Source organism: Emydura macquarii, unplaced genomic scaffold, assembly GCF_026122565.2.
Source record: "Emydura macquarii macquarii isolate MOO-44397 ecotype Brisbane River unplaced genomic scaffold, CSIRO-AGI_Emac_v2 contig_2676, whole genome shotgun sequence".
NCBI classification, from domain to species: Eukaryota; Metazoa; Chordata; order Testudines; family Chelidae; genus Emydura; species Emydura macquarii.
The window spans coordinates 13,894,860-13,920,556 of NW_027132813.1; the positions used below are offsets into that span (position 1 = coordinate 13,894,860).

The window sequence follows — 25,697 nt, forward strand, 5'->3', positions numbered from 1 at the left end:
GGATGGTCTACACTCCTAAACTCATTTTGCTTTTGAACAGAGATGGAGCCAGATCTCAGGAGAACAGAAATTGTGCACTACCACATTTCACCTCTTCCTTATCTCTGTCCTTTCAGACTGCATGTGTTGGGAAAGGAATGACTAAAACTCTCTTGTTGATAGTATTGCCAAATCCAAACACTCAAAAATCATGACAGGCCCCAAAATATCTAGAGGTTGGCTTAAAAATCTGATGGTGGGTTTTTTTAAAAACTATATTGCATTTGAGTTGTTTGTCTTCTGAGCTATCAGGATGCATTGGGCTCACAATGTAAAGCTTTTCTCTGCAACTCCAAAAGTTAGAAACTCCTTTTATTTTATTAATAAAAGTCAAGAGTCACTTGAAATCACATTACTCTGGGAGCTGGGGATTTAAGAAAAGCATGAAATAGAACTTGTGATAAAAATGGCCACATTGTATCACTCAGAGCCACCCCTCCTTTTGCCCTATGGAGAGTACTTTTTCCTGTTTTAGTTATGATGATCCTCAAAGTATATGATGTGTTGTAATTTTTTTTCCGTATACACTCATGTGAGCAGTATGCCAGGGCTCAACTCTGTTACTAAGCCAGTCAACTTGTATGATAACCAACTGTTAATTTTTCTTAATACACAGAATACTGATGTTGGCTTGAAGCCTGTGTGGTACAGCTCCAAAGTGCTGATTGAAGGTGCAGATGCAGAGACTTTTACCGAGGGAGAGACAGTTACATTCATAAATTGGGGCAACATTATCATCACTAAAATACACAGGTAACAAGTGTAAGATTAGAGTTAGAGATTTCTGCATCTCAGCTTTTCATTGACAATGATAGGCTTCTTGCATCTTGAAATATTAAAAGATCGCATGGAAATCATTTTTAAATAGATCACAAAGCTGCATGTTTAATACATAGTACTTTACTGTACTTCTGGATCTGAAATCACCAGTGAATCCAGATACAGGAGAACCTGAAAGATACAAACACCAATGTTACGAAGTGACCAGTCAACTGAATACCATGTGGAACCGGAAGTAAGCAATCAGGCAGCAGCCAGGGGAGGGGGAAGAAAGCAAATACTATACTCTGCCTGTATTGCATCTTAAAGGTCGGCATGCAGAACAGAAGCAGCATGGGATCTGTGCTGTTTTCTTTAAGCCAAGGGTGCTGTTTCACCCCCTCCCACCCTATCCCACTGGGAGGGGAAAGCTGTTTTCACCACCACCCACTGTCCGGAGGGGGGACAAGCTTACAAGTTCAGTCAGAGCTGGGAAAGAAGCTTCCACAGGGAGCTGCTGAGCTGCTGCTGTTGCACCCAAACCTGGCCTGAAGCTGGAGTGGGAGCCAGAGTAAATCTAAAGTACATGTATCCTAGCATGGAGAAAGATTTCATCTACATATCCCCTTTGGTATGTCTTCATAGAAAAGTACTGCTTCAGAAATTATCAAAATAATTCATTTATGCTTTTCATGTAAATTCTAATTAATCCAAAATATTTTACTTGGAATAAAAGTGAAATGGGAGATGGGGAACAGATTAGCTTTCTGAATATGGCCTGTAGTGATAGTAACAGTATGCTATTTTCCAAGTCATTCATGTGGTTCTCAATTTTTTAATTAAGAGAGCCCTTCAGACTCGTGACTAATGCAGACTGATACCTAACCATGAGATTCCCCCTCCCTTTTCCTCTGAAAGTAAATGGCATTTTAAAAGTAAGTTGAAATGTGTGATGATTTTAAATTAATCAGTCATATACGTGACCACTAGTAGAGTTTTTTTTAAAACCAAAAAGATCTAGGTCAAGGATCTATATTAGATCTTTTTTGTATCTGTCCCTGATGGCTAGTGAGTTACAGAACTACACCCTAGAAAATATCATCTTTCCGGTCCAAGCACAGTACATTCTAAGATTATTTTTGACATAGTAATTTTTTATCATAAATTTCCATATTGTTTTCTTTTCTCAAGAGAAATTCAAATATATGCCATAATTGCTGTGTAAAAATACTGTTTAATCACATTTTTCTGTTTTCTTCTTTAGAAACTCAAGCAGTAAAATTGTGGCCATTGATGCCAAACTGAACATGGAAAACAAGGACTACAAAAAAACGACTAAGATCACTTGGCTCGCAGAAATCCCATGTGCTCCTCTCATCCCAGCCATCTGTGTTAATTATGACCACCTGATCACCAAACCTGTCCTAGGTAAAGATGAAGATTTCAAGCAGTACGTCAACCGAAATAGTAAGGTAACTGTTTATTCCTCTCTTCACATACAAAGCTTTTGCTTACTTTTTCTTCTCATCAGCACCAGTTTTTTGTTTTGTTTTTTTAAGGTGTTATGCTCTCTTTTCCCAAATGTGCAAGTTGTATTTCAAAGTAATTTGGGTAGTTCAAACTTAAGCTAGACTCCCTCCGTCTACATTAAAAAAGTAGGTATACTGTTCTGGGGTACAAATATGTCTATGGGATCAGATCCTCAGTGAAGATAACATAAATTGGTGTATCTGAGGATCTGGCTCATGGTTGGCATTTTGATATTGGTGAAGTCTTTACAGTAGCGCTGTTTTGAGATAGATAAGCTTTTTTTTTTGTTGTGCAACAAATTGCAAGTTAATGAAGCTGCATCCTAGTAGGAGGGGATCAGTGTGTTCTGCAGAGTTTCATTATCTGATACAATGGTTTTCAACTTTTTTTCATTTATGGACCCCTAAAAAATGTCAAAGGGAGGTGTGGACCATTTTGGAAATCTTAGACATAGTCTGTGGATCCCCAGGAGTCCCTTGACCAGAGGTTGAAAACCTTTGGTCTAGTAAGTAGAATAAAACGCCACAGGTGAAGAAGTTGTGTAGTTTTTAGGAAGACTTTGCTTCATTGACTCTTTCAATAACATTTGTTAAATGTGCTTTTTGTCAAAGAAATGCTTTATAGTTGTTGCAGTCACTGGGTTTGGTATCTCACTATCTCTGTATAAGACACATTAAACTATGTGGCACAGTTCTGTGGCATTTCTTACATTCATTCTCACTTTTTCTTCAAACCCTGTATCGCCAAATGATACTTTTGGATGGGGAGCTATCTAGACTGAGGTTCTTTAGGAAGAGAGGGAATGCGAAGATGCGCAGAGCTGGGTCTGTACATGACAGTAGCAGAAAAGTAACATGAAGGAATGTTTTGGGACAATATTTCACTTATTAGTTTGAGTTGCACATTCTTATTGTGTAGTTAACTGAACTTTTTTTGTTCTGATACTTCAGAGGTGGGGGGAAAAGAAAATCTTTAAACATATTCCAGTAATTGCTCCGATTAGTTTTGCTATCTCCAGAAGACTAGTTTCTGTGATTTAAAAAAACCCTCATAAATATTTACTTTTCTCTATATAACTTACACTGACTTCCCAGCAGATATGACTCTCTAGCCCTCTGGCACTGATGGTTTGGGAGCTCTCTTTTACCCTAGCATATTCTCATGCTAGCACATTTTGAGAGCATTTTATCCATTGGCATTGAGATTAGTTGACATTTCAGCAGTTGTGAAATTGGAACATCTCTAGAATCCTTCAATGTAGCTACAATCATTCTTAGTATTATTTTAAACAGTGCTCATAGGAAATGGTCTGTGTCCTTTTTAACTGTTACAGCAAGAAGAACTGATGTTAGGTGATCCTTGCCTTAAGGAGTTGAAAAAAGGAGACATTATACAACTTCAGAGAAGAGGATTCTTTATTTGTGATCAACCCTATGAACCGGTTAGGTAAGTAGCTGTAAATAAACTCCATATATAGCCTGAGAATTGCCATTATAGGTCTGTAACATTTGTTTGAATGCATTTCTTTTTAGTACATTCACACACTAATACTGAAGTCTTTTAGGAAGAAATTAATTTTCTTTTCCAGCAAAAGTAAAAACCATTCTAACATGTGCACAAATATCTACATCTTACATTGTGCTACATATAAAGTTTGCAGTTAAACTAGTTGCATAACTGTGGCACCATATACAAATGGTTAATATAATTAAAAAATCTTAGTCATTTTAGGCCTGCATTTTGACTTCTGTAAAAATTCCCCTCTGCCACTCCTTTCCCCTGATTTACTTTTGTGCACCAAAGTGGTTTGTGGATTGTATGTTCTTAAGCCTTCACATAGATAGATGCACACTGTCATCCAGGTGACATTTTCTATGAACACAAGGAAGCTCTGAAATAATGAGGGAGTCACTTTTTCCTTATATTCACTATGAATATGTATATCAAGAATTCCAGAGATGGAATAAAGCAGGTGATTGCCTGATTAGAGAAAAGCGTGTTTATACCTAATAGAGTGAAACACCGAATAATTTTTCGTGTGTGCGCGGGGGTGGGGGGGAATAGATTACCCTGCAATCCCAGGCAGTGTCAAACACTTGATTTGTTTCCTCCTCTACAAAATATGCAGGATGCAAAGCCTAAGCATTTTTAAAATGCACCGTAAAAAAATCCAGATGGACAAATCTGGATTTTTATGCAGAAAAGATGGGATAGCTGCATTCAGCTGTTTTTTCAACTAAATGAGATGAGAATTAGATCCCTGAAGAGAGGGAGTTGTGAGTTAGAGAAATTATGTGAGGAATAAACTTCTGTTACAGTACATGGATCAATACAGAATGTGAACTGATATTAAACTCTTCAGTAGTTGCAATTATTTACAGAAATGCCATTACTATTGCAATGGATTATGTATGTAGGGTAAGAAGTGATCTTGAATGTGTATCTTTTCTCTTTTTTTCAAACAAGTGTTTGGTAGGCATGCTGCTTGTATTCTTTTCTATTGTTGCAGTGGGCCGATGGTGTGTACAATTTTTTTTTCTTTTAACCTTTATCTATAGCCCATATAGCTGTAAAGAAGCCCCATGCATCTTGATTTATATCCCGGATGGACACACAAAGGAAATGCCAACATCTGGCTCAAAGGAGAAGACAAAGGCAGAAACTGCAAAGAAAGAGGTAAATAAGACTTTTAGGAAAGGCTGTCATAAATAACATTACTATTTAAAAAAAAAACCCACAAAAAACCACTGAGAACCTGTTTCTGTTTTCAAAGGCTATTTCTGTTTCAAAGGGAAAGTCTGCTCCACTTGTTGCTGATACTAGTAGTTCTGCATCTGAGGACCTCCTGGTCTTTTACAACAGTGTGTCTGCTCAGGGTGATGTGGTTCGTGACTTGAAAGCTAAAAAGGCTTCAAAAGAAGATATTGATGCAGCTGTGAAACAGCTATTGGCCTTGAAGGTAGAATACAAGGAGAAGACAGGCCTGGAGTATAAGCCTGGAAATCCTCCAGCAGCAGCTGTAGCAGTACCAAATGTGTCCTCCAAACCTGAGACCTCCAGCATTCTGGACTGCAAAGCTCTTTATGATAAAGTAGCCGAGCAAGGGGAGGTGGTTCGCAAATTGAAAACTGAGAAAGCCTCTAAGGTAAGTGTTTAAAGAAACAGATTGAGAGAACAGTAATTCATGAACGATTGCATAACTTAATGTGCTCTCCCATGATGGAGGTGACACTGTCTTCCTCCTTTGCTTTTTTTTTTATCATGAAGTTCACTTGGGCCGGATTCCTTCGGACATCTTTTCTCAAGTGTCATATCCTAAGTAGTGCTGATATGATTAATTCTGTCCCAATAATATTTGAGGAATATTAATCACATCCCTTTAGATGTGAGCAAAACTTACATTTTCCAGGTTTTTGTTCTGCTGAGAAATTGGACCAAATTAGTCCCCCCCCCACCAAATACAGAATGCCTGAATCTGGTCTCTGGCAAAAGTTTTCCACCATAGTCTGTTTCCCTCTTTCTCCCCAACACTTTGCAAAAGAGATGATTGAATTAGGTCAATCATTGTTGCCATTTGGAATCTAACACTTGAAGAAGGAGCTTCCCTGCTTCAAATTGTTCATAAATAAATATAAAAATTGTGAAGTACTTGCTGACTTAATCTTTTGACTGCAGATTTTGGTGAGGTGTGTACATGGAACTATTTTGAACAAAACAGACCACAAAAAAGAAGGAAAATGTGACATTTCCTGCCTAATGATTAAATATTTTGGGAATTAAACTTCTTGTGGCATTGTAGAATCTGAATGAAGGTGCATACTTACATACTCCTTGCATCTGAGGAAGTGGGTTGTAGCCCACGAAAGCTTATACCTTCAGAAATTAAATTTGTTAATCTTTAAAGTGCTACAGGACTCTTGTTGTTTTTGCTGTATACAGACTAACACAGCTACCCCTCTGATACTTACATATGTTACTTTTTAGTGGTGTGTTGTAAGTGTACAAAGTGAAATATTTCTAATAAGTGTTTGCCTGGTGTGGTGGAGTCCTGGTCCATGACTGGGGAGCCTAAGGTCTGCATCAATACAAATAAATAATATGTGAGGGTTTATTTTCAAGAATAAATGTTTTCTTTACCAGATCTATTCAATTAGTGGATAAATAATAGTTATAAATAACCTCTGCATACACTCAAGGCTTCTGCAAACGTGGGTGTGTTTCTTTTTTATAAAAAGTATCCGTTGTTCAGTACAACTTCTCATTCTTTCTATGTCTTTTTACAACTTACTCTTTTTTTCCACCTTTCTCTTCTGCTTCAGGATCAGATAGGTGCTGCTGTGAAAGTACTTCTGACTCTAAAAGCAGACTATAAACAACAGACAGGTCAGGAATACAATCCTGGAAACCCACCTGGAGTGCTCATTCCTTCTCCTCCTGTTTCTACTTGTCCAATAGACAGCAAATCTCTATATGATAAAGTAACTGAACAAGGCGAAGTGGTTCGCAGACTTAAAGCCGAGAAAGCTTCTAAGGTATAATGACACCGAATACTAAAAGACTTAATGGAAAGAGATACATTCAGCTTAGCTTAAACCCTGACTGTAGGTTTTGTGAAGCTTGCAGAAACTAATGGGAACAGAAGTATTTTCATTATTTTTTTAAATTTCAATTCAGTTTTCTTTAATTCTTCTAAATTGTTGTATTTGGCTTCACAACAGTCTTGTGCTAGTGCATGTGAACCAGAAAGGAAAACTAGCCAATCTGTTTTTATTATGCAAGCTCAGTGAACTGCAAAACATAGACATAAATGGTGAAAAAGCAGCTGTTGCTTTAAAATTAATCTAGGGTGGGGTGAGTAACAGAAATATGTTACTGTCAAAAAATCATTCCCCATTTAATCTTTTTCAATTCATAATCTTGCCTACTTGGCCCGAATCCTTCAATGTACCAGATGTGACCAGACTGCTATGCCCATCCGGGGCCGGCCTGGCTTCATTAGGGAGCCATGAAGGCACAGGGTTCATCCTGCATGAATGCTGTCTGACTGGATCCTTGGTGTGTGACTTGTTTCTTCAATTTTAACTCTTCCACATTTTGACACTGGGTGGAAGTCTTCCACAAAATAACCCTGAGCTAATTATCCTGCACTGTTGTTCTGCCTCTCCAATCCTGTATAGTCTAGTAATCTCCACAGTGCAGCATTCCTCTATCTTAGAAGAGGTTTGGATTTCTGACTCCTGAGACATGCAATTCCTAAATTCTTCTCTTATAATCACAGTCCACCATGTGTGAAAAGTCAAACTGACTCACGACAGGTAGACAGGGATTTGAATGACCAGGTTGGAATTTCAGCACTACAGAGTCACTGATTATTTTAAAGCAGTGTAGCATGGTGGGAGAACAAAACTGCCTGTTAGTCCAAACTACCAAAGTAATGAGGGTTTCCCCAGCCAGAGAATGCATTTAAAAGGAAAATTTGTTTCCTTCAGTCATAGCACCAACAGGGAGCAAGAAAGAAAGAATTCATCTGCTCTCAGAAGCCACCAATCTCTCTAAATGCCCTCCTTGATCTTATATATCCTCTTGAAGGGGGGAAGGCTTTTTCACATTCTTTAGTATTTTGCTGTAATCTTTGTTAAGAGATAGTCAGAGCTCCATTCTGCTTCAACCCTGGTAGCACTTAACGTTTCTAGATACTGTGTGGTGGCTATTCATTTCATTCTCTAATTACCACGCATATTTTGCTTATGGCCAGATACAGATTTGACACCTTCTATCTCCTGCTGCCTGCCCGGTTTTATTTGTTGCCTTTTCTTAGTAGAGGGAGAAGACTTTTCTTAAACTACTTTTGAATCCTCTTCTGTGACCATTGCCTTTTTTTTTTTTTTTTGTCTTCCACATAGGATAAAGTAGATGAAGCAGTGAAATGCCTCCTTTCTCTGAAAGCAGAATATAAAGAAAAGGCTGGGCAGGACTACAAGCCAGGAAATCTGCCAGCAAGTCAGCTATCTACTTCACCCCAAACAATAAGCACAGAAACCAGTGGTCCAGACACACCAGAAGCTAAAGCTCTGTTTAACAAGGTGGCTTCTCAAGGAGAAGAGGTCCGTAAACTAAAAGCAGGGAAAGCAGACAAGGTAAATTTTTTAAAAACAAAACTTGGTTGAAAATAATAACCTTAGAAGACATCTCAGTTGATGCTGGGCAACAGGATCAGATCCTGAGAAGTGGAACACCTGTATTTTTTATTATCATTCATGTTAGATATCAGGATGGTCCCTGAAGTACTGGAGCATCTCAGTAGATGATACCTAATGTAAAGATTAAATACTTCTGGGTTTTCATCAGGACACCAAGCTGTGGTGTCAAAACCTGAGATTTTAGGAGTTCTGTCCTCCTTCCCCCTCACGTCTTCCTGGTGACTGCAAACTGTTGTGGTAGGGCATGTGATCTATATGTACATATGTCCTACATATTCAACATCTGTAGGTCCATTTACTCCTGTGATTCAGCTTGATTTCTTTTTATTTGTTGTTCTTCCATGGGAATGGCTTCAAACCAAAGGATAAGATAGATACGGCAGTGCAGGAACTGCTTCAGCTGAAGGCCCAGTACAAGTCTTTTGCAGGAGTAGACTATAAACCTGTCTCTGCCACTGGTGCTGAGGATAAAGACAAGAAAAAAAAAGAGAAGGAGAACAAGTCTGAAAAGCAGAATAAGCAACAGAAACAGAATGATACCCAGAAGAAAGAATGTCAGAAAGGCCAAGGTGGCAATGGCATCTCCTCAAATGGTTCAGGAGAAGGTCAAGGCCCTAAGAAACAGACCAGGTAAAGAAATTTGCAGTCCATCTGCATGTAATCTAAATTGGGAGGTCAGTGGGTGGGCTGAACAAAGCTAAATCAAGAGCAATATTTTAAAATTTTTAGTATCAGTTGGTAGTCTGGGAATACACACAAAACAATGCCACGTTCCATTAAGTGCTATCATGTTGATTTCTCCTTTATATTTATAAGGAGGGAGTAAATCCTTATACTGTAAGTTACATACTATAAGATAAGCGTAATATTTTTTTTTGGTTTCACTACAAATATTACATATTATAGGTAGAGCTGCTGGAGAATCAGAAACTGCAAGAAACCTATGGATTCTGCAGTCTTAAAGCCTGATCTTATGAAGAGCTGAGCACCTGCATAAGTGATCTACTGTCATTGATTTTGCGAGGAGTTGATGGAGCTCAGCTTTTTGCAAGATCTTGCCATTATTGCTAGAATGCTTTTATTTTGGTTGTTGGTGGTAGGATTAATCTTTCATTTTAAATAAAACATTTTTTCTGAGGTAAACAGCCTTCAGAAAATAAGTCATTAAGTTATTTTAGCAGTTTCACAAAACTCTCTAGCCAAGCAATAGCATTAGCGATGTGAAACAGTCTTTAAAAAAATCTTGGGTGTCTGGATCAGCCTCATGCTCTTACCAAACTTTTATTTGAAATTTTTTTATCTTCACAGCATGATGCACTGAGGGATGTAACTGTGGTGCGGGAAGGATTCAAATGTGAAAAGCTGAGATGTTTGTGTGAATGCTCCTCTTCTCCTAGTTAGAGAGGGAGCATCATGATCTGAAACTAAATTGCGGGGAGAGGGGAGATTTTTTGGAGCAATGGGGAAAAGCATGTTTGCAGATCAGACATAAATATACTTCAATATTTAACAAAAGATTTTTAATTACATTAAAAAGTGGGAGGGTTTTTTTTTTCCCCCGTAAACTTTTGTATGCAGCTTTAAGACTACCTTCACTTGGCAATGACCTAAACTACAGTATTCTGTTCTTTTCAAATTCCATAGGCTGGGTCTAGAAGCTAAAAAAGAAGAAAATCTAGCTGATTGGTTTTCTCAGGTAAGTGTGCATCACTTTGAATTAAGGAATTGTTTCACTTCGAAATATGAAAAGTGTGTGTGTGTGTGTGTGTGTGTGTGTGTGTGTGTGTGTGTGTGTGTGTGTGTGTGTGAGTGTGTGTGTGTGTGTGTGAGTGTGTGTGTGTGTGTGTGAGTGTGTGAGTGTGTGAGTGTGTGAGTGTGTGAGTGTGTGAGTGTGTGAGTGTGTGAGTGTGTGAGTGTGTGAGTGAGTGAGTGAGTGAGTGAGTGAGAGAGAGAGAGAGAGAGAGAGAAAAACATAACAAGGGTGCTTAAGTTGCTACCAGCATTTTCCTTTAATGTCTGGACAACTGTTTCTAAGTGCTTTGTAAACTTGTGGACCTAAGTGACGATGGCCACCTGTTGGGGTTTTTTTTTAACCCACCTTATTCATTCCTACATTCTGGCAGTGAAACAGTCAGGATTTGTTGGATCTTAGTCTCTATGAATCTAGCTCAGGATGGTTTATAACCAAAAGTTATTATTATCTGTTATGGGTGGTCAGTGTGAAATGAGATTGGCCTTTAATATAGCACCTCAGGTAGTCCTGCCAGGGCAGTTTTTGAGGGACACTGATGGGGCATGTTAGAGAGGCTTACAGTACCAGATTTCTGGATAAATAGACTGTCTCCAGAGCTATCAATCTGACACCTTTCATCACTGCCGCCATTAGCCACGATTTAATGAATGTGTTTGGTGGCTTTTGGTAGTGAGTTAAGAACACTGATAATTAAAATGGCCTATGCTTGCTTTTTCCTAGGGTGGTGAGGGAGATAAATGATCATCTGCACCCCCTCTTAAGATCCTTGGAACTCTTTATTTTCTCCATCTTGTTACTCACCTTTTAAGGTCTTATATCCACATTCTTTATCTCTTTGGATAAAGGAACTGTATCAAAATCCTTGCAAAATGTCTTAGAGGTGATCTGTAAGTGATGCCAGGAAATAGGCACTTGTCACTGTAGTATCTGATCCCCAACCTTTTTGTCTCCCAACTCTTCTGCTTCTGGGGAGGAAATTGTTAAATCTTTGCTTACAAGCTATTTTTGGCTTTTTTTGGTTTTATATTACAGCCATTTTAAACTTCTGATTGATCAACTTATTGTGAGCTGGCTTGTATTATTGTAGTGCTTTTTGGTGCATACAAATAGAACTGTAATATCTTAAAATTACCTTCTTGACAGGTGATCACAAAATCAGAGATGATTGAATACTATGATGTGAGTGGCTGCTATGTTCTTCGTCCATGGTCTTATTCCATCTGGGAAGCTATCAAGGATTTCTTCGATGGTGAGATCAAGAAACTTGGTGTAGAAAACTGCTACTTTCCCATGTTTGTGTCCCAGGCTGCGCTGGAGAAAGAGAAGACTCATATTGCTGACTTTGCCCCTGAGGTATACATCAGAATTCTTTTAGTTTTTGTCCAAGAGTGGAGTTAACTTTAAAAAGAAACAGTTTAGCTAAAAACTAAGGACAGTAAACTAAGGACAGTAAATGATGTAGGCAGATATTTTTATATTCTTATAACCAGAAGTTGTGTAAACACTTCTTATGCTGCTGCTGTTGCTACTACTCCTGGGGGTAATGATGTCAAATATAAAAATAGTTAACAGTTTGTAAAACTTTTCTTTGATAGTGTTTTTGGAGCGGGCTTGGAGGTCTGCTTTCCATAAGAAAGAGAGGATGGAAAAGAAGTTTTGTTTGTATGTGTCTGTCTGAGTTCTAGTTGGAATGATTATTTCAGTACTGCTTAGATTTAACTATATTGTGTAATTAATGAAAGTGGTAGAACATCTAGAGTCTTGATTAGGATCTTTTTTATTTTGAATAAAAATAAATCAAATTGAAGGAAACTTAATATTTTAAATGTGTAGGTTGCTTGGGTAACGAGATCTGGCAAAACAGAGCTGGCAGAACCAATTGCTGTACGTCCTACAAGTGAAACAGGTAAGAAACTAACTTTCAAGCAGTCAACCGTTTCGGAATGATTGGTACTGCAGAATCTTTTTTCAATTTTGAGACCAGCTGGTGGTCTGGAAGGCAGGATTCCGTGGCTGAACATTGGGGGGGGGGAACTTACAGGAAATATTTTTATTTTTCATTGAAATGTTTCTAAATTTTTCCAATACTTCTAGCTATAAGAAGTTTCTTTAACACATACATTGCAAATTATTTAAAATGTTCTTAATACTTCAGAGAGATCTTTGGTTGGAATTTCCTTCAATTTCTGTGGGTTTGGGGATGAAGAAAGGAGGTTTTGGGTGTTTGAGTTTTTGTTTTTTCCAACTTTGCTTTTAAGAAAAATATATCCCATCATGTCATTTTTATTTTTCATGTTGTGTTTGTAAATTCTATTCTTATGAAATTAATTTTCATTACAATTCAGATTTTAATGTCATTAAGTATAACTAAGATACAAAACTGGAGCAACTCATTGTAAAATCAGATATAATATGCCAAATTATAGTATGATAGTGTGCTACCATAAAATTTTTGAATTAGCTGACTTTGTGGTAAGTATTAATCTAGATACATTTAAATGTTCTAGTCTTAATAAAAGCCAGTGATTTAATAATATGAAAAAAAATAACTGCACATGTATAGTTGCCAGGTTTCCCCTTCCCCTTCATAAAGAGCCACTAGCATAGATGTGGTTGAGTTCTGAGATGAGTGTGAGCAATTTCCCCTCAGACCAGCCCACATGTTACCTGAGGAGTTGGAGTGAAGCAAAAATACTCCTTTCAGCAAGAATTTGTGTCCATTGCAGAATTTCACTTGAGCGGGACAGAAGATGTGAAAGTGCAATCTTCACAGTGGAGCACTGCTTATGATGTTTATAGTTTAGAGACCTATTTCTCAGATCATAATAAACCAAAACATTTTGGTTCTTTTCTTTTGCAGTAATGTATCCTGCCTATGCAAAGTGGGTGCAGTCACATAGAGATCTTCCTATCAAGCTTAATCAGTGGTGCAATGTAGTGGTAGGTACATTTTCTGATTAGTCAACCATTTATTTTTTAAAAGTGGAACATATCACATGGACTTTTGTATGGTTGGTATGTTAAAATAATGGTTCTATTTATTAGGACAATCATTTAATGAGAGATGGCATCAGACTAGTATTTATCAAAATATAAAAAAGATCATTATTTGCAGCGTGAAACGTGGCAGTGGAATATGTATATTCTTTGTTAAAAATTAAATAAAATATTAGTTTAAAAGGATGACATTGTTAAAGTATATTCAACTCCTTTATTTTAAAAAACCCTCCTTTTTAATCCCCAGATTAGGGATTTGCAGAGTGGTATACAGGTGAAAATAGGAGCTTTTGATCAATGCTAAATAAATACCTTTTTAAAAAGCTTAAGTAGTTCATGGTTATAATACTGAATTAGAATGTTTAAAAAAAAGTTCCTTTTCTTTGCAGCGTTGGGAATTCAAACATCCCCAACCTTTCCTGCGCACTCGTGAATTCCTTTGGCAGGAAGGACACACAGCATTTGCTACTTATGAAGAAGCAGCAGAGGAGGTACAAAGCACTGAGTTTTTTTTAACAATTACTGATCTTTGCTTTCAGCAAATGATCTTGCTCTGTAACAGTACAATATGTATACTTCTGAAAGAGAGATTAGGTGGGTGAGAGAATATCTTTTATTGGACCAACTTCTGTTGGTGAGAGAGACAAGCTTTCGAGCTTACACAGAACTCTTCTTCAGATCATCTTATCTTTGTAATAACCTGGGACCAACATGGGTACAACACTGCACACTTATGAAAGAGTGAGTCAAAGTGCTAAACTAAACTAGTTCAAATACTTAGGATAAGTAGGCTTTAATTTATTTTTCCTTTTGCATTTTCTCTAGCTTTTTTTCTTAGCTTCTCAAAACAAGAAATATTTTATATTTATTTTTGAAGGCAATGAGTTTTTTGCTTTCCCTAGTTCATTGTTCCTATAAAAGAAATTGTTCTAAGGCTTTTTTTCTGTATCTATCCCTTATGGAACTAGAAGTGCACGACCCTTTTCAACTGCTTGCATTATACATCTCTGAATACTTGGAAACATGCATTAGTAAAAAGATCTTGATTCACCTTCATCCAGGCTACAGATGTATACAGTATAAACAGTATAAACACCAAAGGAGCTAGGGGTAGCTATTTAGGATAACTTGGAGTAATAAAATTAAACTGAGAGGAAAAAATGTAGGTTGAATATGAAACTTCCTCACAGTACAATATATTAAACTGTCTAATTGTTTCCATGGAAAATAGAAGAAATGCCATTGTTGTTCTTAGAATTTGATTGGACAAAATCACATATAAATAGGGAATAATCCTTCATAGGTCATCTAATCCATTTGATTTCTTAATACCAGCAGGTCTGTTCCACCTCCGATTCTTAGATTCATCCCTTTTTGAATAATTACTTGCTTCAAACTGACAGACTCACAGCAAGTCCCGCTATTTCCCTTAGAAAGATGAACACAGACCTTTTATACCCAACATGTTTTGTTAGTCGCCTACAGTTCCCATGATTGCTGACCTGAAGTCCCAGAATTGTTTTTGGTTTTGGCATAGGCAGTGTCACATGTGAGCTGAATTTTGACCCTCTTCAGGGTTTAAGTTCATTGTGTAACATCAAATTTAAATTTTTTATTTTAACTTTAGCACCAAGTTAATCCTGCTGTCTGGCTGTTTTTGAGCTACTCTTGAGCAGTGCAAAACAGCCTGGATTTCCTGGCCACTTAAGTTGGGTTTACAGCTGCTTTGCATAGCCTAAGTGATGCAGAGGGGGGTCAGAGAAAGTGAATGCGTGATTGATTGGGGCAGCAGGAGAAGGGAGGAGAGCATTGAGTAGCATGGATGTGCATGGGCTTGAAGTGGAATAAATGTGTTCGGAGAAGGGGGACAGTAGTAAGTAGACTGGCACTACAGGAAAGGGGATCCTGGGGAGGGGCAAGCCCTGAATTGTAACATCTTTTGTGCTTGTGTCAGCATCCCTGGTCATACTACCTCAGTGAACAGTGTTGCCAACACAGCACTGCCATAAGGAACCTTTCAAACGATGCCCAAACTAGCATGCAGCCACAGAATCTTTAAAGATCAAAGACAGTTGGGCCAGTGATCAGTGAGAATTTCTGGTACATTTGTCCACATCTTGACTCATTTCAGTTACAACTAGTAGAATTGTAGTATGCAATTTCTCTCTAGAGAAAGAGTGATAATCTGAGTAGATAAAATCGTTTAACAATTTAACCTAATTTTAGAGTGGACAAAATCAGTGGTTTGTATTTTTTTAATAAAATATGGACTTTTCTTTGGATAATTTTATTTAAATTAAATAGTTTTAAAATTACAACCTATGTTAAGGCCTAAACTTATTTTAATCTATTAAAATAATTTAAATTCAATAAAAAACATATTACCCTAGCAAAAATTTGGCATCTAGAAACCAGAGTTTGTTGAAGCACTAAACCAGCTTTTGACAATGGTAGCCTCTTCTGCAAATGTTCAGTTCAAAGATCTACTAATTATAAAATCTTGAAGGAAACCAGAAACAATAAGTTCAGGTCACTAGCTACAGATAATATATCTTACTTTGTTTAACAAATCAATTACTACTTCATAAACTTTTTTCTTCTGTATCCAGCACATTTAAGATAATTTTATTTAATAAAAAAATTAAAATGCTGTTTTAGTACATTTTCAATTGAATTTGAATTTCCATTCAAATTGGCCTTGACACAAATGACAATTAAAAATTAATTATCTAGTAAAACGTTACACTATATAATTGCTAAAATATGTCTCAAAATAGTGTATACACCTGGTTAGCAAAAAGTAGTACCAAATTTAGTGTAAAGGCTATGTACAGTTGCAAATCAACATGTTTTAATGGTTATCAGCCTTTCTTAAGGAAAATAAGTGAAAAAACAAAAATCCAAAACAATTAAAATCAATTATTTTAATCAAGGTTTTCTGCTTGCTGATTTAAATAATGATTAAAATTGTTGATTTAAATTCCTCCCTACCCTAATTACAACTTTATTTTTTCAAGGATATCATGTGCATGACATTTTTAGTGAGTTTTAACTACCTGAAAAGTTTGAAGGGTCTGTGATGTTAGTTTGTGAAGAAGAGTGACACAAGATGTTGACAAAGGAGCCACTTATAATTAATTATAACTCATAAACTAACTAGTAGATTCACTTTTTTCAATTTTCAGCATACATTGCATGCACAATGAGTAAGTGCTGCAGTTTTAGGGCTGATATGCCATATCTTCAAACATAACAAAAGGTCGAATCCCTGCTTTGATTTCTGTTTTGAACTTTATCTCATATGGAGTCTGACTGGCACCTCCTTAGATAATGACTCTTTGTCATTATCTATCTGGACTTAAATATTTGTTTTACAGAAAACATCTACAAAATTTAAAAACTAAAATTTCTCTGTAGTTTCATTTGAAGAGAAGACAAGTAGGATATTAAGGTTTTTATGCATCTATAGGCCGGTCACACCATTCAGTAATATTTTGGATTTGGAAAAAGTCTGAAGAGTAATTTGGTAAATCCAAAGCACTGTAGTAACTTTAAGATTTTAATAATAGGTATTGCAGATTCTTGATTTGTATGCTCGGGTGTATGAAGAACTCCTGGCAATACCTGTTGTGAAAGGAAGAAAGACTGAAAAAGAGAAGTTCGCAGGTGGAGACTATACAACCACTGTGGAAGCATATATATCTGCCAGTGGGAGAGCTATTCAGGTACATACTAATACATGCATTTTTTTCACTGTTTTTGAAAGAAAAGACTGCAAAAAGGAATGTTGCTGACATTATGCTTAGCAGTCAGTGTAAATTTCTATTGAGCAGAGACTTCTGTATGTGTCTGTTTCAGGGAGCAACATCGCACCATCTGGGGCAGAATTTTTCAAAAATGTTTGAAATTGTGTTTGAAGATCCCAAGATACCAGGAGAAAAACAGTTTGCCTATCAAAACTCCTGGGGCCTTACAACTCGGACCATTGGTGTGATGACAATGATACATGGAGATAATATGGGCTTGGTGCTACCACCTCGTGTAGCTTGTGTTCAGGTGTGTAAAAATGACATTTGTTCAGATGGCATAACTGTACTTCCACCAAATTACCTCACCTCTTTTCCTTTCCTGTCTTAAATGGGATTTGTCAGTATTGCCTCTTGGGTGCCTGATGAAAAGAACTCTTAATATTGGGCTACTGAAAAAAATACCTACTTGTAGAGCATTCTGTATGACCTTAGTAAGAGTTATCTGGTTGGTTCTAGAGCTAAATTACTTTTGACATGCAAGCTATATAATCTACATTTCCTATTACCCAAAATTAGATTTTGTTGAATATTTGGCAAAAAGTTTTCCTAATCTAGGGATTTTGCAAGACGTTATCTGGATTTAGCACCACAACACTGTTTCCTAAACCTTCCACATCCTTAAACTCAACACATAAAAGGTTTTATTTTCTGTTGGTGTATTTGGTACTGTACATAATTGATAACAACTTTTTCCATTACTGTGTGTAACATTTTACTTGTATTGTGTCACAGGTTGTAATTATTCCTTGTGGTATCACAAATTCTCTTTCTGAAGAGGACAAAGAAGCATTGATGAAGAAATGTAATGAATACCTTAAAAGGCTGCTCAGTGTTAATATCCGTGTACGTGCTGATTTAAGAGACAACTATTCACCTGGTTGGAAGTTCAATCACTGGGAGCTTAAGGTAAATTTCTTTTCAGTAGATCTTAATTGTATGTTCATGTGGAATTTTTCGTATTATTTACAGGCAGATATTTTCTGTAAATTAGAAAAAAAAAAAAAAAAAAGTTAATTGTTAATACAGCATGAATTGTCACATCTGTTGGAGACTTCTGTTTTTTGAGATTTCATAAAAGCTAATTGAAGAAAAAAGGCTGTTTCTGAGACAGTAGATTCTGACCCAAGCAAAAATTATTATCTTGGACAAGAAATGTCTTGAACTTCTGAATCTCGACTCTATGCACCTGTAGAATTATATATAAGTAATGTTAAGGAAGAAAGGTACATACACCATGTCAATAAAAAAGGGAAAAAAGAAAAGACCATTATGTCAAGCACATCTGGAGTGGGTGGGAGCACACTAGTTAGTGATATCCTAGCTGAGCAGAATGTAAAATAAAGGATGGTCTTGCATGGTACCTCTAAATAAAGAACCCTTTTTGTTTATTAGAAAAGCAACTATTTTAGCACTCAAATACTGTAGCTGAAAGTAGCTTCAGTCCTCCTTGCATATAAAACAAGATATTTGAAAAGTGAAGAGAGTAAAGCAGACCAAGTACAAAGAATGGGATTAAACAAGATGTATATTACTCCATGCTGAAAATGATGAGACATCACACTAAGACAACATGGGGCTCTGTACCGTCAGAGCTGAAAGTTTGTGTAAATGCTCAAATGCCAAACTCCAGTATAAGATTATGTAGAAGTATTTTGTGCAGTCCAAAGGGTCTTGAAAAGAATCTCCCATTGCAGGAAAAGAGGTGAAAATGTCACACTTTATACTAAGGCTCCATTTCCGGGTAGTTTGTTAAGGGTTAATAGATTAAGGCTGTAATGAACAGTTAATTGTTATAGCTGGAGTCCAACAGATGCAATAAGTTGTTGACTAACTTGACTTTCACTCAACTTTGATATCATCTTCTGATGTGCTTAAAAATCGGTTTATAAATCCTTTATAAACAATTTATAAATGCAACCAAAATGTCATGAAAAAGTCTATATAAAATCTGACTCCAGAGCCTTTTGAGAAGTGAGGGACTTGACATTTGAAAGTGTTTATGCTCTCCGTATAGAATCTGTTTTTCCCTCCTCTTACAGCTGCAGTAATGGTCAAAATTGGTAATTTTTTTTTAAGTGCCTGGATTTTTTCCTCATGAAATTAAGGGGCTGATTGTGCTGACTTGAGGTATGGTGTGGTATAGACAGGCACTGTATAAGCTTTCACACACAATTTTGTTCATAAATCTTTTACTTATAAAACTCGTGCCATTCTGGTCTGACATCTCTCTCAAACAGAGATCAGCTAATCATACCAAATTGTGTGGTGATAGTCTCTCATGCTTTTCATTTGTAATTTATGGTAGAATTTCAACCTCAGTGCATTAACTTGCTATCCTAGAGAAAAATGTTCTTTGTCAGAATCTATCAGAGTATGAAAATGATGCAATTTTAAGGCAATGTGACTTAAATGAAAACTGCACTTATTTTGCTGAGCCCAAGTATGTTCACAGAATAAGAAGTGCTTTTCATTGTGAGCAAAATGAGAAGGACCACGTGGGTTTTGGTTTTATTGTATCTAGTTTTAAATTCCAAGCAAGATTTCTGAGGTTCTGGGCAAAGCCAATTTTCTGACTTTTTTTGATTTGGCGTAATTCTATTATAGTAGTGTCCAGAGGTGCTAAGTGTCATTGGTGTTCTGTTGCACTGGACGTTGTACAGATTTTGAGAGAGACAGTACCTGCCCTTGCAATCTGAAAAGCTTTTTGATAATAGCTGTGTGTGAGACTACAGCAAAGAGACTTAAGTACGGGAGAAGGTCGCAGGTGATTTCTGTGTTGGTTTCTTCAATTCCTTCACAGTCCCTCCTTGCTGAGCACCGCACTTCATTAAGCCAAACACTGTATCTGATCACTCCCATTCTTTTACTAAGGAGGTGGAGCCCAGTGCATCAGTCTTAGAACAAAGAGATGGTGATAAAGTATTCTTCCCAGAATCTCAAATGGTGTCGATGGCATACTGTAAATGGAAAAACCAATATTATTGCTGTTACAATTTTGCTGATAGAATTTTGATATCTTTACAGCTGACTTGGGATAAAAGTAAACATTTCCCTCTTAAAAATAGGCCACCTTGCAGTATCAAACTACTTAGCCCTAAGGAGTGGAGGTAAGGAGTCATAGTACGTAGATTAAACGCCAAGAGCTTCTAGAGCCTGCAGTGAGTGGAAGTCTGGACAAAGATATCTTACAATATGTTTTAAAACGGCCAGACTCTAGAATCTGTTCAGTGTTTAGCCTACTGACATCGATTTTCACTGGGAACAAGAAACTGTAAACCATCTCTCCTAAATGAAAGGATACGTACAGCACATTCCTAAAATAAAACATCCAACTATGTGGAGATGGAAGTAACTATCTGGAGACTGAAGAAAATATATATTTTGGGATCTTAGCTGGGAAGGATATTGTATGTATTTAGCATACTGAAAGACATTTTATTTTTGTTTTATTTAAGAAAGGACACTTTTAACTTGGCCCTTTATTTATTATACTCGCTATATTATACTGCAATCTGCTATAACAGTTCCTCTGTAACTTCCATTTCAACATTTCATAGAGAAACAGAGTGCTAAACACACGTACCTTAAGTCCAGGAGATGTGCAAAAGATTAGGAGCTTTTCCATGGAACTCCCCCCTCAGCTGACCCATCTTTTTGTTCACATGCATAGCATCATCTGGGAAGGAATCATCCAAATGAAAGAAGGCTGTTTCTATTTCTTGTTTCAAACACTATCAGAGGAGTATAAAATGGGTATAAAAACCTTGCAGTAGTATTGTGATAAGGTGAAACTAGGAATCGATACAGCTTTACACTTGCCCCAATCCCAATATTTTCAAGTATTAAGACAGCAGAACAGTTCTCTTGTTAAATCATATGGCTGGCTGAGAGTGAGACAAAGAAATAAAAATGTGTAAAGTGAATCCATATTGAGAAAATCATCTTATTAGGATAGCGAAAACTGTATTCTTTTGAGAATGACTAACTGGTTCTGCAGTTTTTATTAATTATGTATTGCATATCTTTTGCTTGTAGGGTGTTCCCATCAGGCTTGAAGTGGGACCACGAGATCTGAAGAGCTGTCAGTTTGTAGCTGTCAGAAGAGACACTGGAGAGAAGTTGACATTTGCTGAACATGAGGCAGAGGATAAACTCAGACACATTTTGGAGGAGATCCACGCCAACCTTTACAACAGGTTAGGCTAGAAGGGAAATAAATCACATGGTATCTGTGAAGTCTGACACAACTTTATTTTAATTGTAGAGGAGAGATCTTAATCTCATTTAGATTAAATTGTGGAGAAAGTCATCTAGACAAGTCTGTGTGCATGCTATTTCATTTTTCAGCTTGAGAAGCTAATTCTGATTCAATCACAAAAATTTTCCCAAGTGTGCCTGTGAAATAGAATTTCCAAATGTTAACAACCCTTCAAGTTCATGTCTTTAAGTTATGCTTTCACCAATATCCATATGGCCCTGACATCTAAAATGAGCACCCTGTACTTTTTACAACATGGTGGCTCTAGGCAGGGTTCTCATGCCAGAAAGTTTTAGAATCTCTTCACAAAAACCAAAATTCTTTGATAACATTGGTGTTTACGTCTAGCTCTAAGGTAAAATTTTCAAAAGCACCCAAGTTCCACTTTCAAAAATGACCCAGACATTTAGACACCTACGTCATATTAATTTTCACTGGAACATAGGCTCCTAAGTCACTGAGGCCCTTTTGGAAAAGTTTATCTGTAGTTACTATGTAGGGCAAATGCTCTACATATATCATGTTAGTAGTACCATAAAATGTAGTTAGTAAAAATACTATATAAAGGGAGGACTAGTTGAACACCAGTAGCACCAAAACAGATGATCCTGGATGCTGGGTATGTACCTTTCTTTAATGTGATCAAAGCTTTTTACAGACTCAGTTCATATATTTTCTGCCAGTTGGATAACTGCTATCCACATTTGGACTATGCATAAAAAAATCAAAGGTCTGTCTCTCTAGTACTTACCTGCTTGTGTCTACAGTCAGTCAAGATTAACTTACTTGCACAACAATGGGAGAAATAGTTGTTAAATACAAGGAAACATTTAATTTTCAAGATATTAATCCGAGGCAACCATCCAGCTATTCACTACAGACGTGAAGGATGTTTGACTTCATTTAATTGTGTTTTTATTATAGTATTTGTTTTCATGTATAGTTTTTTAAATGAAAAAAGAAAAGAGCGCAAAGAAATGATGAGGCTGTTGTGTTTCAAGCACATTTGGGCACACATCACTGTTCATACTCTACAATCTGCACCCAGAATTAAATTTTGTGTCTGAACAGGTGGAGCACTACAGTACATAATACTGCATTTTCTTAATTCCTAGTTCCCCACCTTGCTATCTGTCCTTTTTGCTAGATCAGAGTTTCAAGTTACTGCCTTGTCAAGGTTTTAAATGGCCTTTTCTCTCCTACCCTGGCATGTTAATGGAACAATCATTCTTTCCTCTGGGACATTTTTGTGAGACTGTACTGCGTTGTACTCCAGCAGTTTGAGACATTACCATTGCATGGGCGATTCACTCCTTCACTCTGCGCTTTCTGTCTGGTAGTGTGCAGATCTAGTTTTAATGTTTAGGTTTGGGATTTTCAAAGAGGTATAAGAGTAGGCACCCAACTCCAACTGAAACTTCCACTGAACTCCTTTAGCATTCTTTGTAAATCACAGCCAAAACTCTAACCCAACTGCGTTACCTGTATCATATTAATTTCAGCTTTAATATATCCTATTTTAATGAGCTACTTTGTCCCTGACAAATCCTTGAAGTATTTATTGTGTGTATTAAACTTAATTTTAAAAATTACTGTGAATTTTAACCCATAGTATATATTGTTGGGAATTTAAAACTTTTGGTCTTTTTTGTGACATTTTAGAGTCACAATCAATTTTAGTATCCTGTCAATATAAATTTTATTTTATGAAGGATTGTAGATATGCTTAATTTGTCAAAAACAATGTGATACAAGGTCCCTGCTCTGAGGAACTTACAATTACTTGAAACTACTATTAAAACAAATAATACTCCAAGGTGGAGTGCATGGACAAATTAAAAAACCCAGTAGCATATTTTAGAGCAACTTCATGTATTCTGTTTTATTGTGTATTAATGGTAGCCTCAGTAGGAGCAAAGCCTATTCAAACTTTATTTCACTACTGAAAAATCTGTAATAAGATGATGCATAAGAATATGCTTGTTTTATATTCTTGAGGCCTGTATTTGGGAGGTGCAGGGTTGTCAAGTGTGGTAAAGGCAGTCCTGCTATTCTGATCTGAAGACATTATAAGGTCCCTCTTGATATAAACGTGTTTATATTTGGAGTATCAGTTGACTAAGGTATTTTAATATCAGAAAATGATCTAACTGAAACGAGGTAAATGAGATTTGATTTCCACTATAGTTAGTTTAGCTGTCATGCATTATTACAGAACCTTCCACTCAATTAAATCAACTTAACTGGGGTATCTTTGAGGTGATCCAGTGGGGGTGCTTAGCTTTCTTGTGACTTAATTTGCTGCTGATTCTGTCAGCTTTTATTCCCTCCATATTGTGATACATGCTGCAAACATATGATATGCTTCCCTGCCTGTTCTTGGCTAGTATTTTGTTCATTCTGCAGCAGCTGTATGGGCTGAGCATATTGCAGCTGCTCCTCTGTTGTACTCACTGAGAAGGTAACCTCAGTCCTGCTGCAATCCAAATAGAGCCATTTCCCAACCTCTTGGGCTTGTCTAATAGTATGATGAGACTGCAACAGCCTGGGGAGAAATGTTTTTAGTTGTTTTTAGCATGTTTTTAGTTGGTCAGAATTTCTTCTTTCAGAATAAAAGCTGTAGAAAAATATCCTGGTTAAGAGGATTCTACCATCTTTGTACTTTTTCTCTTGTAATTTCATGTTCTGTGGCTTGGCACAGTTTGTTCAGTTGGTAACTTCTTTTAGAAGATGAATACTCATGTCTGTCTTCACTGAATTTCTTTTTTTGTTTTAGAGCTTCTGAAGACCTAAAAAATCATATGGTGGTGGCCAATACCATGGAAGACTTTCAAAAAGAACTTGAATTAGGAAAGGTAAGGAGTTTCCGAATATACTGAAGTCTGAATAAGTGTCTTTCAACTTTGTTAAAACAGGACACACGTTTTCCTATCCAGTACAGGCCAGTTAGAGATGAGATGCTTTCACAGCCTAAATAAATGCATTGTTACTTTTTGAAAAGGTGCTTGGTGCTTTAATCAAAGTTGCTTGCACGTGGGAAACTTTTCACGTAGAGGTTGGCAACAAACTAACTTTCCCAAATTTTACAGTAGTTGCGGTTGCCATCTCCTATACTAAAGCACATAGATAAAATTTTCCACATTATTAGTCTTTTAAAATATTATATTCAGGCATTAGAGGTGACAAGGCCACTGAGGGTAACTTTACATGCCTGTTATCAAACTGCATCATTTTAAATAAATGAGTGCACTGCTTTTTCAGCAGGAAGTGGCTGTAGCCAATCTTAGTACAAATATATTGTATTCAGGCTAAGATAAACTACTATAATTATTCCGCTACAAATAGTTTAAAAAAAAATTCCAACCATCATAACTGCATTCCAAGTAAGAGTCCAAAGCGCATACAACTTGCGTCAAAGAGCACTGGCCTTTCTGACTTCATCGAAGCCAGTGAGTGCATTGAGAGGTGCTGGGCATCAGGAAGTTAAGATTGATAATCAGAATAACGGATAATGTAGCAGGAATGAATTGTATTAAATTGCATGGTGAGAGCACTAACGATTTATGGAAAATTAAGTTTTGATATAGCAATTGAAGTCTTGATCAGAGATTGACTGTATTTTATAAGAAATGTTTTATTCTTCCCTTGAGGGGCACATTGAACTACCATTGATTGACTTAAGGAGATCCTACCTCTGAAGTTCTATTACACACTCTCCAGAATGTGAAATCATTTAAATGTTCTTGAAGACTGCATCTAGTTAACAACTAAGAATACCTCATTGTGCAAGACTGTAACTGAGGAATAATACAAAAGAAAAAAAAAGATTGTTAAAAAAATGTGGGGTGCCAAGTTAGCTCTACTCTTAAAATGACCATACTGTGGCTGAACATGTCCTTTAAGGGATAGGTACAGGGCCAGTGGGATTTATATTGAGTAGAGAAAAAAAAATATTAATTAACTCATGCATTACTGTTACCTCCATCACCCCCTCCTATTCATTTTTCTGTAATTTATTGCACTCAAACTCATTTGCATATTGTCTTAAATTAGATTGTAATCTCTTCTGAGCAGAGACTGACTCTTACTATGTGTCTGTACAGCAACTAGCACAATGGGGACCCTGATCTTGATTGGGATATATGTTTGCTTCCAAAATATGGTGGTTAAAAAAAAAAAATTGATTTGCCTTCACCTGCGAATCTAAATATAGGTCAGTTATTTTGGACCTTCTCAAAAAGATTTTGTGCCCAGCCTGCTGGTTCTGAAGTAACATTTCATTGATGCAAACTGTTTTTATAGCAGGCTTGACCTACCTAATGATATCCCACAAATAATCAAGATGCTTTCGT

General features: G+C 36.7%; 1 protein-coding gene across 3 annotated transcripts in view; it reads left to right on the forward strand.

Moving 5' to 3' along the window:
• The window catches only part of EPRS1 (glutamyl-prolyl-tRNA synthetase 1), a 55,326-nt gene that overhangs the window by 26,643 nt on the left and 2,986 nt on the right, over positions 1-25,697 (forward strand). Inside the window, exons 14-31 of one of the 3 annotated variants that reach the window (XM_067564938.1) lie at positions 656-792; positions 2,063-2,270; positions 3,662-3,774; positions 4,887-5,004; positions 5,102-5,473; positions 6,648-6,860; positions 8,232-8,465; positions 8,893-9,158; positions 10,173-10,224; positions 11,425-11,634; positions 12,115-12,187; positions 13,142-13,221; positions 13,668-13,769; positions 16,848-17,003; positions 17,137-17,334; positions 17,820-17,993; positions 21,123-21,283; positions 24,122-24,200. In XM_067564938.1, coding sequence (XP_067421039.1) covers positions 656-792; positions 2,063-2,270; positions 3,662-3,774; positions 4,887-5,004; positions 5,102-5,473; positions 6,648-6,860; positions 8,232-8,465; positions 8,893-9,158; positions 10,173-10,224; positions 11,425-11,634; positions 12,115-12,187; positions 13,142-13,221; positions 13,668-13,769; positions 16,848-17,003; positions 17,137-17,334; positions 17,820-17,993; positions 21,123-21,283; positions 24,122-24,200 — 2,946 coding nt within the window. The remainder of the gene's footprint in view (positions 1-655; positions 793-2,062; positions 2,271-3,661; positions 3,775-4,886; positions 5,005-5,101; positions 5,474-6,647; positions 6,861-8,231; positions 8,466-8,892; positions 9,159-10,172; positions 10,225-11,424; positions 11,635-12,114; positions 12,188-13,141; positions 13,222-13,667; positions 13,770-16,847; positions 17,004-17,136; positions 17,335-17,819; positions 17,994-21,122; positions 21,284-24,121; positions 24,201-25,697) is intronic. The other 2 variants (XM_067564939.1, XM_067564940.1) reach the window with 2 other exon arrangements.